At 33.2% G+C, this 11,682-nt stretch overlaps 1 protein-coding gene across 2 annotated transcripts; it reads right to left on the bottom strand.

The window, feature by feature from the left end:
- Nucleotides 1-128: 128 nt before the first annotated feature.
- On the bottom strand, nucleotides 129-9,532 carry LOC132294386 (ATP phosphoribosyltransferase 2, chloroplastic-like). Of its 2 annotated transcripts, XM_059792218.1 has the most exons (11): nucleotides 9,136-9,531; nucleotides 8,892-8,951; nucleotides 6,951-7,064; nucleotides 5,199-5,264; nucleotides 4,991-5,098; nucleotides 4,778-4,861; nucleotides 2,050-2,151; nucleotides 1,842-1,955; nucleotides 1,685-1,765; nucleotides 1,438-1,557; nucleotides 129-569 (listed from the first exon to the last, which is right to left on the bottom strand). In XM_059792218.1, exons 1-11 carry the CDS (start codon nucleotides 9,391-9,393, stop codon nucleotides 474-476), a joined length of 1,203 nt encoding a protein of 400 aa, XP_059648201.1. In that variant the 5' UTR covers nucleotides 9,394-9,531; the 3' UTR covers nucleotides 129-473. The 2 variants fall into 2 exon arrangements, with proteins under 2 accessions (XP_059648201.1, XP_059648203.1); XM_059792220.1 differs by lacking the exon at nucleotides 1,438-1,557 and having other exon boundaries at nucleotides 9,136-9,532.
- Nucleotides 9,533-11,682: the final 2,150 nt, after the last annotated feature.

Raw genomic sequence — 11,682 nt, 5'->3', positions numbered from 1 at the left:
ATTCAAATGAGACATACCATTACATTAAGTATCATAGAAAATTCACAAGGACTCGAATTATCCCCACTTAAATTATCTTTATTTTCGAGGCCTTTTTATTATTTTTGCAATATGAGAGAGAGGGGCCGTGCTGGGAAATTTAATAATTATTATTAAATCCAATAAAACACAATACAATGTGTGACACTGCATTTGGCATCAAATGCCAATGATCACATTAAGATTAAAAGATACAACTGAGAGGGAGAGGGAGGAAAACTCACAGTTCAAAATTTTGGACAACAATAAATAATACTTGGCTACAGACTCAAACATCAATATAAATACAAAAAAAAAGCTCTAGCTTGATGAGCTCTAACTAAAGGATTGTTTCTCAATTCCACTTTTGAATCCTTCCACTAAATGTACTTGAGAAATTCCTCAACACTTCTTCAAGAAGTAAAAAACCATCTGAGGCATGCACGGAAAAATGTCTAAAGCCCCAGCTTAGAGAGAAGCTCCCGCCATCTTGGAGTTTCTTCATCGAAAATGTAGGTCAGAGGAGAAACCAGAACACCACTGCCTCCAATCTGCATCAGACAATTGCCAAGCAACAAATTTCACGAAGCTGATTAACAAAATCTCAAACCTCAAACACAACCAAGGTGGTATGAGTTCTCTCCTCCACAAGGGGAGGTGAGCAGGTCAAGCCCCACATGGTTGTGTGGTGGGTGTGTGTTAATTACCTACCAAAATACTATTCAAACTTTAATAAGCTAGCAAGGACAGCAACCAAATTAAGGAACCAGCCAACTTCCAAGAAAATAGAACCATTATTTAGCATTGCGCATAAAAATGCAACAAATAGACAATGATTGTGGAGAAAAAAGTTCCAAAATCCAAGTTCTAAGACTTTATTTGACACGAGAAGCAACTGGTATTAGGCGTGGTCCTCTTATGGCCTCTTTGGCTTAGGAGCTGGCTTGTGTGGTCAATCCCTAGGTCTAGAGTTCGAGGATTTATGGAGAGGAGAGAAAGGGGGGGAGCTAGTATTAGGCTAGGTTAAACCAAAATAAACCATTTTCAAGAATTATAGAACCCGAGGACAAACTTCTCTCGCAAGCTAACTAACTCAACAGTATTACTAAGGCATCAGATTTTGAGCATCTTTATCAGATGCCATGAGTGTTCAAGTTATTCTTACAAAAAAATCTTGCACAGAAAAAGTATCTACCCCAGAAGGAATATATTTTGATGCATGTGTTTTACTCCACATTGCTTTGTTTTTGTTCAACGACGTAAAAAGTTTCTATATAACAGCGCCACCCTCATTAACATTCTGGCCATTTTCTTTCTTCTTCTCCTTTCCTTTTTTCTTATAATTGTGTGTGGGAGTTGGGCCAGTTCCAATTGTATGATTCATTGTGAAATGTATGTAAAAGAAGAAGACTATCTCACCGCTCTCAGCTGTTGAACAGATTTATAGAGTGCCTTTTTAGGTACACATATGACAATGGCATAATAATCTGCTGCTACCTTCCCATTACGTTTGCAAAAAACAGGACTTATAGTGGGCCCCTGAACGTATAAACAGGAAAAGCATTTAAAATAACACATAAGTGAGAAAATGAGGATATACAGGGGGAAAAAGAAGGTATAAAGTTCTCCCATTTCCGGGTAAGGTAGGGGAGCCAGTTTGTTTCACCTGCAACCCAGATAATGATGCTTGGCTTAGTATTCTCTCAGCCACTTCCTCTGCACTGCTTCCCCTCATGTTTGCAGTAACCTGCCGTGTCAAATGTGAGACAACACAAAATTATAGAGAACTTGCAACCATAGCATAAGAAGCACATTATCCGCACCGTGAACTGACCAACTGCCCTCAAATGTGCTTCCAATCTTTCAAGAATTTCATGTGTTATGTCCAGTACACCTTCCCGCTGGATCAGTGATTTCTTGCTAGCAACAAGGACAGCCTGAAAAATTTGACCTGAGGTAAGACAAGATACCTAAAACCCTTATCTAACAACATTTTCAAAACTAGGTGAATGCACAAATGGCAGAGTTTACCTGACTTTCCAAGATAACTCCTCCTTCAATTTCTTTCAAATTGTTCTCTTTCAATGTGGTTCCACTACTCACAAGGTCCACAATAGCATCAGCAATACCCATCTAAAATAACAAAAAAGTAAAGCAATTAATACAAGTACCATGTGGAAATAGCGCGAGTACAGTTTATCAAGGTACTATAATAGTGTTGCAATAGTTCAAGGAATGATATCAGAATTTAAAGGTCAACAAGTAAGGCTGGGTGAGGTAACTTGACAGGCTATTGAAGGACCAAATTTCAAAGGAAAATCCTATGCAAAATCAGCAATGACATTGTACTGCACTGAATAATATCAATCCTAATTTTCTAAACTATGTCCAAACAAAAAGTAACCTTATGCCTATAGCAAGTAAAAAATGGTCAGTTTTTCTAATTAATTTATTTTTATTAGTAATTAATTCAGTTATAAACTTATGACCATCATTAATGGAGCCACAATAGGAATGGGAGTGTGTGTGTTGGACAGAGACTTGAAATTGGTGTGCCCAATTCCATTTCTGGTGTTTGGGAGCCTCAGAATAGATTAATTCCATGGAATTTGAATAACCTGTAACATGCAGATTGTAATTCTTCGGAGTTGGTTCAGGATTTAAATTCCAAAAGCAAAGAGTTCTTAATATAACACATTCGCTATGGAAGGCCCTCACTGTTGCTCATTGCTTGTTTGATCATACAATCTATCGTTGAATCCAATCTAGCCCTAGAAAATTCGCTTGTTGCTTGTTTGATCATAGAATCCACTACTGCTGCTTCAAATTCAACCCTAGAACAGTCACAGACAAAACAGAATCTGACGACCGACACTATCCCAGCAAGACCAAAGAAAATTTAAGCAATTCTCAATTCTGTTTGACCAAATCAAGAAAAAATCATAAAGGTTTGATCAAAAAGGACTCTCTTATGAATTCCCTCTCACTTTAACATCATTTGTTTCATATTCTATTCCTAAACAATTTCATAAATTATTTCTATTTTAATCAGAGAGATTGTTTTTCATAAAGTTTTTGAATGAAGTAATCTACTTTATTTCATATTTGGAGCAGTGTGTACACTGGTAGGTGAGCATGGTTTTTTCTGGGAAAGGAGATTCGATACTGGATCCTTGTGGTGCATCAGATAAGAAGTTAGATTCTCTATTATAATTTTGTGTGCCATCCCAACAATGAAATTATATTTTAGCTTGGAATTGGAGTTGGAACTATAATTTCTCACAATAATTTCAATTCCACATCAATCAGAATCCATGAAACTCAATGAAAGGTAAAAAAAAATAAAAAAATAAATGAAGGATGGAAATGGCTGGCCGCTGGCATACTGCTGAAAAGCCATGACAATAGAATAAAATCCTAAATCAAGATTCCTACAATATAATCATTAAAAAGGTCCATTCCTTACAGAAAATGGCCATTGATGTATAGAAGCAACCCAACCCCATGAAAGAGAATTGCAGAAATGATAGAGGTCCCCCACAGGTGCAGTGGAAGGGGGAAGGAAACAAGAAAATAAGACAGACTAAAGCTAAAAACAAGTATGTCGTCCAACATCATAAGGTTCGCAAGGAAATTTCAGTGTTTTTCCGTACAATTTTACACCCTAGTGATCATAGTCACAATTATTCAATAGAAACTGAAAGATTATTAATTGGTACAAATTCCAGAGATCACCCACATCACATCATATTTTGGGAGAAGCTCTCACCATGTACAGCATATCACTAGTAAATGAACTTGTGAGCCCAACAACCACCTAATAAAAAAATTTATGAGGTGCTTTGATTCACGATAAAAAAATTAGTAGTCCAACATAATCTCAAACGAACCAATAACATCTCAATAAATCTTCTTTTCCATAAACGCTTGATAATTAATTAAAAATATGTTATTTTGCAAAATATAATGATGTTTTCATGTTATACCAAACCCCATGTAAACCACAATAGAATAGTTAAATTTCCATGGCACAGTCACGGACAACCAAATTCCATGTAGCATGATAGGATCATGAAGCAGACTTGAAATAGCTCGACTTGAGGAAGTTGCAGATAATAGTTGTTGGGAATCCCCAGTAAAAACAGAGGATTTTAATTTTGGATTTGCGAATTTCTAGGCAAACTAGAATTCTGTGGGAAAAAAACAACCAACAAACTGATACTACTAATAGTAATATTAATAAAACCAATTAACAATGCCCCAACTCCCTTCCTAAAGGCTGAAGGGCAAGGAATCAATTACTAGACCTATTCATATGTTTGTACATTATGGTGGCCATTTTTTATATAATACACTTGCACATAATCCCTTTCCATGCATACACATATCATGGACAAACATGTAATTAAATTAATTGATAACTAAACATATACTTGCTCTGGAGGTGCTCTAGACCTCATAAATTTTCAAAATTGATGGTGTAATAGATAAAAATATGCAATTTATGCCCTATGTCATATGTGCAAGTGCCTGCCAAACTAAATATAAATACAGAGAGAGAGTACTGATCTGATAAAAAAAATAGAAACTATTTGAGAAAAAAGAATTGTATCATGGGCATATAAGATGTTGAGACTCCAAGTTTTCATACAATATCCAATCCCCACGGGCTGGTATATCATGTTGATTATTAAGGAAGTGGCAGCATAGTTACATCATAAGTAATCATTTGCAGAAATAATTAGCTCTAAAGTCTCACCGCAGGAGCTGCCTCCAATGCTCCATCAGCAGTTGAAAAAGTAACGTTCTTCAGACCATTTTCTCTCATAAATTTCGGACCCAACTGTAGACAAAACAGAAAAGAAACTAAAATTATACAAATTGGAATTCCTGATAGATATTAACAAAAGAAATATAATTTGAAAAAAAAAAAAATTTAAACAGACTAATAGAATAATCAAGTGCATCATACGTAAGTGAAACCAGTGGCAATTCTGAGAGGCTTCTCAGTTGTCCATTGAGGCATTTGTGCTAGTTCCATCAGAGAATTTATATTCTCAAAAATCCCATATTTGGGTATCTGACAACACACACACGCAAAAAAAACAATTATATTATCAGTATAACTGCAACTACTACGGGCTCTTACTGGTGATAAAAGAACAAGAACAGTGACTTACTGCCAGGGATAGACGGCAATCTCCATACTCAAGTGCATCATGAACAAGGATTAGATCTTCATTCCCCTGCCACAAGTAATTCAGATGACAATCTTCAAAGATTAATGATTTCCCACACAATCAATCTTAATAATGAACAAGCAAATAAATTAAATTGATATCAGGACAAATCTCAACAGTAACAATAAGCATCAGCATGTGAAAGGCATCTTCTTTGTTTAACTACAGAACATAATGCAGAAAAAGAAGTAAGAGATTTTAGCAACTGTGGTACTAAATAACACTGCAAGCACATTTGAACAAATTTCGAAAGTTGAAGTTATGAAAAATGTCTTGTCTACAACTCGCTACCCCCATGGTTAGGTACACACTTGTAACCCCACTGTGGGAGTCGTATAATATTATAATGCAGTTTCCGGGCTTGAGGATTAACACGGTTCCATGCTAAACTAGGCAGGATTCCACTTGAAACATGGTTCCATATGTCTAACCAAACAAACATTTCATTAATTTGGTAATATAATGATAAGGTGCCGTAGGATTAAACCAAAATTTCCCAAAACTCAGTTTGTTTTGTTTATGAAAATTGATTACAATCTATCAGATAAATGCCTCCGCTAAATTTTAACACTAGAATCGCGACAACAAAATAATTTCTAGAAAAAATAAACAAATAAGTTCTCTTATGCTTACTTTATGATTCAAAAGATAAAATCAGCATCTAATTGATCTTCATGTTATAATAGTCCCTATACAGATATTCTAATCTTTTTTACCCCCTTTTGGCATCTTTTAGTCAAATCTTTAATTATCAAAAAATATTACAATCTCTCTCTTTCTTTTTGGCTCTCAATCTCTAGTTATGTAACTTGGCCCAAAGAAATAGGTTGATCACAACAAAATGAGGACATGATCACACCAAAAGGTTGAATCTGAGCATCGAAGAAGTTAACCTTCACCTCCAAAGTCATTCACATAAAGAAAAACAAATCCATTCACATTTAACAATAGTGAAATGGAACAAGAACATAAAAGTTGATCTTTTTAGCCATTAACCTAGATCTCAAGGCATAATCCCAACTACTAATGGTCACTAACGTTTATCGCCATTCAACTCCATCTACAACGATATGCCTTGTTGTATCCTACACTATCATTTCTTTCAATACTTTCCAAGATTTAAAATAAAATAAAATAAAAGGAAGACGAAATGAGGATTAAGTTTCCTTTTAATGACCCCTGATTCGAAAATTTTGATATGGGACATGACATTTATTTTTACTTATGAGCATTTCAACAGCCTAGTGATAACTAAAACAAAATCCATGTATCATGAAATATTCGTTAATTAGTACAGCAAAACTTTAAATGGAACACATCTACAGAAAACTAGAAATGGTGTGCAGTGCATCACTTGCCATGAATTGTCATTCAATGAGAAAAGCTACATGTCATTAACTTAGCACATGATAAGGTAGTTTAAGATGCATAATGTATTGCTATTTAAAATAATAATAATGCATACAATTACTAACAGAACTTCTTAATTCTAAAAGGAACATAGTTAAATTCACACTAGGAACCATTTTTTTTTTTTTTTTATAAGATAATCATTGACACTAGAAACCTTGGACAGGAAATAACCATATGTGAGAGAGTTCACCAGTTGTTTGCTTCTCATTTAACTCTTGATGTGCTATGAATTTGCCCTTAATCAAATGAAACGACTCATTTATATTTCTCAAGTCTTACCTGTCCGTATTCACTAACAATATCAAGACCCACAATACCAAGGTCTAAATCTCCAGATATCAGTTTTCTCACAATGTCTTTTGGTCGCTGAAACCAAACTTCAAAGTTTGAGAGCTGCAAGACATTAAAATGATGTAAGTCCCAGTAACAAAAGTCATAAACTTCAGGATGGTTTTGAATAAGTAATAAAGCATTCAGATGCCAAGTACAATGCATACAAAAAAAAAAAAAAAAATGGCGGGAGAATAAAAGAAAAAGAAAAAGAAAAGAAAAAGAACAAGAAAAAATCATGGACAAAAATAACATAATGACATTAGATCATGTTTCAAGTATATCTAGAACACAGCACAACCAATCACTTCTATAAAATCTTGGCAGGAATATAAGTAAGATAATAAACCTCCACCAGCCATATGTCAGCAGCAAACTTGTCTCAATGTAGTCCTGTCTCTTAATGCAAGTTTGCTGCAAAGGACGGAGAATTTAAAGGAAGAGAAGGTAGGACAAAGGAAAGATGTATTCCTGGCAAAAAAAACTAAGGAAAGAACATATCCCTTGTAACATTAAGTGGAGCATAAAAAGTAAAAAGTAAGGAAATAAGTAAGGAATGGAAGGAGTATTGCGTGATTGGACCATTATACCGTTTCATAATTAAGGACAAACTTCTTTAAAGTGCAAAATATAACGAGAAAATAAAGAAGGAAAAATGCTTCACTCCTTTCCTTCAAATTTTGGGAAAAAGATATATGGTGGCCCACTTCCTCCCCCTGCCTTCCCCCCTTCCTTCTTCATTTTATTTTTCCTCCTATTGAACAGGTTCTAAGAATCTCCTTTCTGTCACCTTGCCTCCTAGCAAAGCTGGCTTGTCTAGATAGAGAGCTCTCTGAGCTCAACTAGCAGCCTCGTTAACCACAAAATTGGGTTGCATAGCTTAACAACTAGAACTGAAGCAAGCCAAGGTTTGACCTCATGACCTCAAAAACTATAACTTCATGTCACCCAAAAACTTAACAAATATGGAATAATTAACATAAAATAAGGATCTCCACATCATAAAAAGATGTAGGAAATTCGAAACATATGTTCTTTCAAAGCATTCAACTCTGCCACTGCAACAAAAGAGCATGTTCTGTTCAAATGCACGGCCAAAAGCTGAAGGGCTTCCCCGACACATCTTTAACTTTTGTGCTCACTCTACTACTTTCCAAGAATTCAAAACCCAGCTTGCTTATCAAAGCCTGACCTCCTAAATCCCAAAGGGAAGAAAAAACTTCTAGACAATAGCTCTAACTCGCAAATACAATAAAAATGCTTACGAACTTAAATATTGTCAATGAACAAAATACTATCCACGATAAAGTTTTTGTGGTAGATATGTGGTGTATAAGAATACTTGCGCAATGACATATTGGCATTTGTGTAAAATGAGGGGCATGGATGCCTAAGGATCATATATGGCACTTAACAACGACAAAATGAATGACAATTTAACTATTAGTAAAACCTGATATACTATCTGGCAATGCAAACAAAATGTTGAGTGATGATTAAGGCTGCAAGTTTAGTAATCAACCCGACTTTTAGGCTGCATTATGGCAAGGTCTAGGTTTTATTTTATGACCAAATACATTTTCGAGGTAAGCTTGTCCATTTGAAATTACTTAACTTGCTCTCTCTCCCTATCTTTCTTTTTTCTCTTCTTCTTCTTTTTCTTCTTACTCTTCTTCTTCTTCTTTTCTTTCTTTTTTTTTTTTTTTTTTTTGTGAGAATGTAAAAACCTCTGTTTGCAGTTTCCTAAGAAAACAGCCCATTTTCATAGAATTTTTCCTTAGTGATTTCTGGAAATGACTATCCAGAAAATGCTTTTAGTTGTCATTTTCATATACCGTGTTTGTTTCATCCCAATAACATACAAAATAATTCAGAAATCTAAATCATTACCTGAGGTATTTCTGCAACGTATTGCCGAGGATTCACCTGCCTGACAGATAATTGACAATCCTTTTGGCACATATCAAGTAACGCAAACAAAAAGAAACAAATTAGAGATAGAGATAGATTAAAATATTTAAAAATATATACAAATTTGTCATAAGCCACATACATATATATATATATATATATATATATATATATATATATATATATATATGCATGTGTGTGTAGAGAGAGAGAGTGGCAATACCTTTAGGAGATCCAGAGTATCTGTTGCCATTCGACCTTTACTTGGCAAACCGAGACGGATCTCGTTCCTTTCAGGGACCTTTTTGTCTACGTTTACATTCACCACTGTTACAGGAGACGCCAGAGAGCAACAAGAAACGGAGAATTTCACAGATATGTGAACAGAAGGAGAAGAATATGAAGAATTGGGGTGGAAGATGGAGAGAGAATTAACGGAAGCAGATGGACATTGTTGAAAAAATGATTGAACGGCGGCCATGGTCGATGGTTGCCTAATCTGACTTTCTCTCTCTACAATGACTGGTTGCTAGTGGGAGAGAGATGCAAAGTGATAAATCGCCGCCGCTGGGGGAGGAGTATAATACTATCAGAGATTCAGAATCAAGTCGAAGCGAGACAACCCGTCCATTAACGGTTCAGACCCGTTTTGTTTCCTGTTTTTTTTATCTCTCTCTCTAACAAATAATGAAATTAATTATTATTCTGATTTTCCACTCGAGTAATACTATTTTCTTTACTTTCTTTCTTTTTATAATATAATCTATTATCCAGCGAGACGAAAAAGTTTACCTTTTACTGATTTTTCATTCCTTAATTATTTATTTGTTTTCGAACATGGTGAGTTATATTGTCCGGAAAAAAAAAAATAAAACAAATATGATGAGTGTTCAATATTATCATTTTATTCCGCTCATGGTTTTTAAATGATAAAGTATGATAAGTGATGTGATATTCGGACTATAAAAATAAAACTAAAATCTAAAACTTCACTTCTTAAATTTAAATATCAGAAGACGTATCGTGCATATTTTCAAATAATTTTAGTTTTTTTGAAATGTATAAACTTTTATATTTGTAGTCAAACATGGTTTAATGTATTTGTGCTTGAAAAGTTTTGAAGATAATTTTGACGTCAATAACTTTTCTTTTATACAATAGTGAAGACTGAAAACATTTTATTTGTAATGTATTTAAATGAGTTTAATAATGTCATTTTTCATTTTATTTAACATATATCAAATTTTATCTTTTCTCCCATTATTATCATAATTTAGTTTGGAAGATGATTTAAAAAACATTCATATTTAAGAGTTGTAAATGAGTTCAACTTTGAAGTGTTTTGAGTTTGAGGTTGATAATTAACTCAAGTTTTAAATTTACTTATTCATCGTTTGAACTCGGTTGTTTGGTTTATTTAACCAAACTTGATGTCAAATTATAGCATAATATCAAGATTCATAACAACAAATAATTTGTTATAAATTAAAAGGTTAAGTGCAAAAAATTCTCTAATAATATAAAAAATTTGCAATTACCCCTTTATTGTTTGAAAAACTTTCTTACCTTTTTCAATTTGGGTAAATAAGAACAAATCATAATTTTGACGGTAAAATTACCAAATTAACCTTACTTATTATTAACAAAAAAATGAAAAACAAAAAAAGAAAAAGTAAAAAGCAAGATGTCAAAATTATTCTTAAATTCATATATGATTTTTGGCTTCCTGCCATAACTTAACAAGACTCTATATAATTATATATATATATATACACACACACACACACCATATTATGGAATATTTCTCTTCAATCTCTTGTATATGTATATTTTATTTAGGCACCTACCAGCCTTATCTTTCATTACATAAACATAAATAAGCCCAAATATTTATAGAAGTCTGAGACAACACTGATTAACCAGTAAGGAATGACATGTTGTATTGGTGTACACATTTAAATTTTGAAGAAAGAATATGTAAGTGTAAAAATTTGCAAAAAAAAAATAAACAAGTCTACACAAACAAGAATACTCATAGAATTGATCCAAATTTCCTAATATTGTAATTTATTTTATCTAATTTTCTCTCTATTTTTCATATATCATTTTTTTATGATTTATATTTATTTATACCGAAAATTTGTAACTGGTTCTTAATTTTTTTCTCTTTGATCTTTTTTGAGAGATTGAAATTGGATTGGATACTATGAAAATTCTTAGCGCTTGCTAATTCCGAGTGCTCTATTTTAGAGATAAAAAAAACACGAAAATTTTAGAGGGATAACAAAAAAATTAGAGAGGTGTATTATGTTTTCTTATTTAAGGAGAGTTCTAGGAATAGAAGGAAAATATATAGAATTAGAAAATAATATTTTCTTGTTTCTATCTCTATATGTATATATTGAAATAATGTACAGATCCAAAATCTTATTTGACAAACCAAATGAAATATAGTATCATAAAAATAAAATAAAAATGATGTCTTCTTGGCAACAGGTTGCTAAATGGGCAACATAGAGATATCTTAGAAAGAGAAAAAATATTAAAGAGAAAATTTTATATGGACAGGTCTTCAAGTACTTGCAAACAAATCCTGTTCAAATATATATATAATTGGTAGGGCCATTTTTGTTACACAAAAATGATACTTTTTGAATTTTTTTAAAAAATGACATCACCAACTGTTATTTTTCAACAGATTTATTCAATTGGGGGAATTTGCTCAAAAGATAGATAATGCAAGGAGTTATATGCATTTGTTTTTCTTTTC

This window comes from Cornus florida, unplaced genomic scaffold (assembly GCF_030987335.1).
Source record: "Cornus florida cultivar Cherokee Brave unplaced genomic scaffold, ASM3098733v1 CherokeeBrave_3.0.0_Hap2_Chr02, whole genome shotgun sequence".
Classification (NCBI taxonomy): Eukaryota; Viridiplantae; Streptophyta; class Magnoliopsida; order Cornales; family Cornaceae; genus Cornus; species Cornus florida.
Note: the sequence above shows the minus strand (reverse complement) of the source record. Positions and strands in the feature narration are given on the sequence as shown.

What these genes read in the sequence shown, in the direction of transcription:
- LOC132294386 (XM_059792218.1), bottom strand. Translation starts at nt 9,393, where the DNA reads ATGGCCGCCGTTCAATCATTTTTTCAACAATGTCCATCTGCTTCCGTT. An exon ending in ATACTCTGGATCTCCTAAAG is followed by an intron (nt 8,952 to 9,135) that starts GTATTGCCACTC and finishes ATGTGCCAAAAG; the next exon opens with GATTGTCAATTATCTGTCAG. An exon ending in ACGTTGCAGAAATACCTCAG is followed by an intron (nt 7,065 to 8,891) that starts GTAATGATTTAG and finishes AATGTCTTGCAG; the next exon opens with CTCTCAAACTTTGAAGTTTG.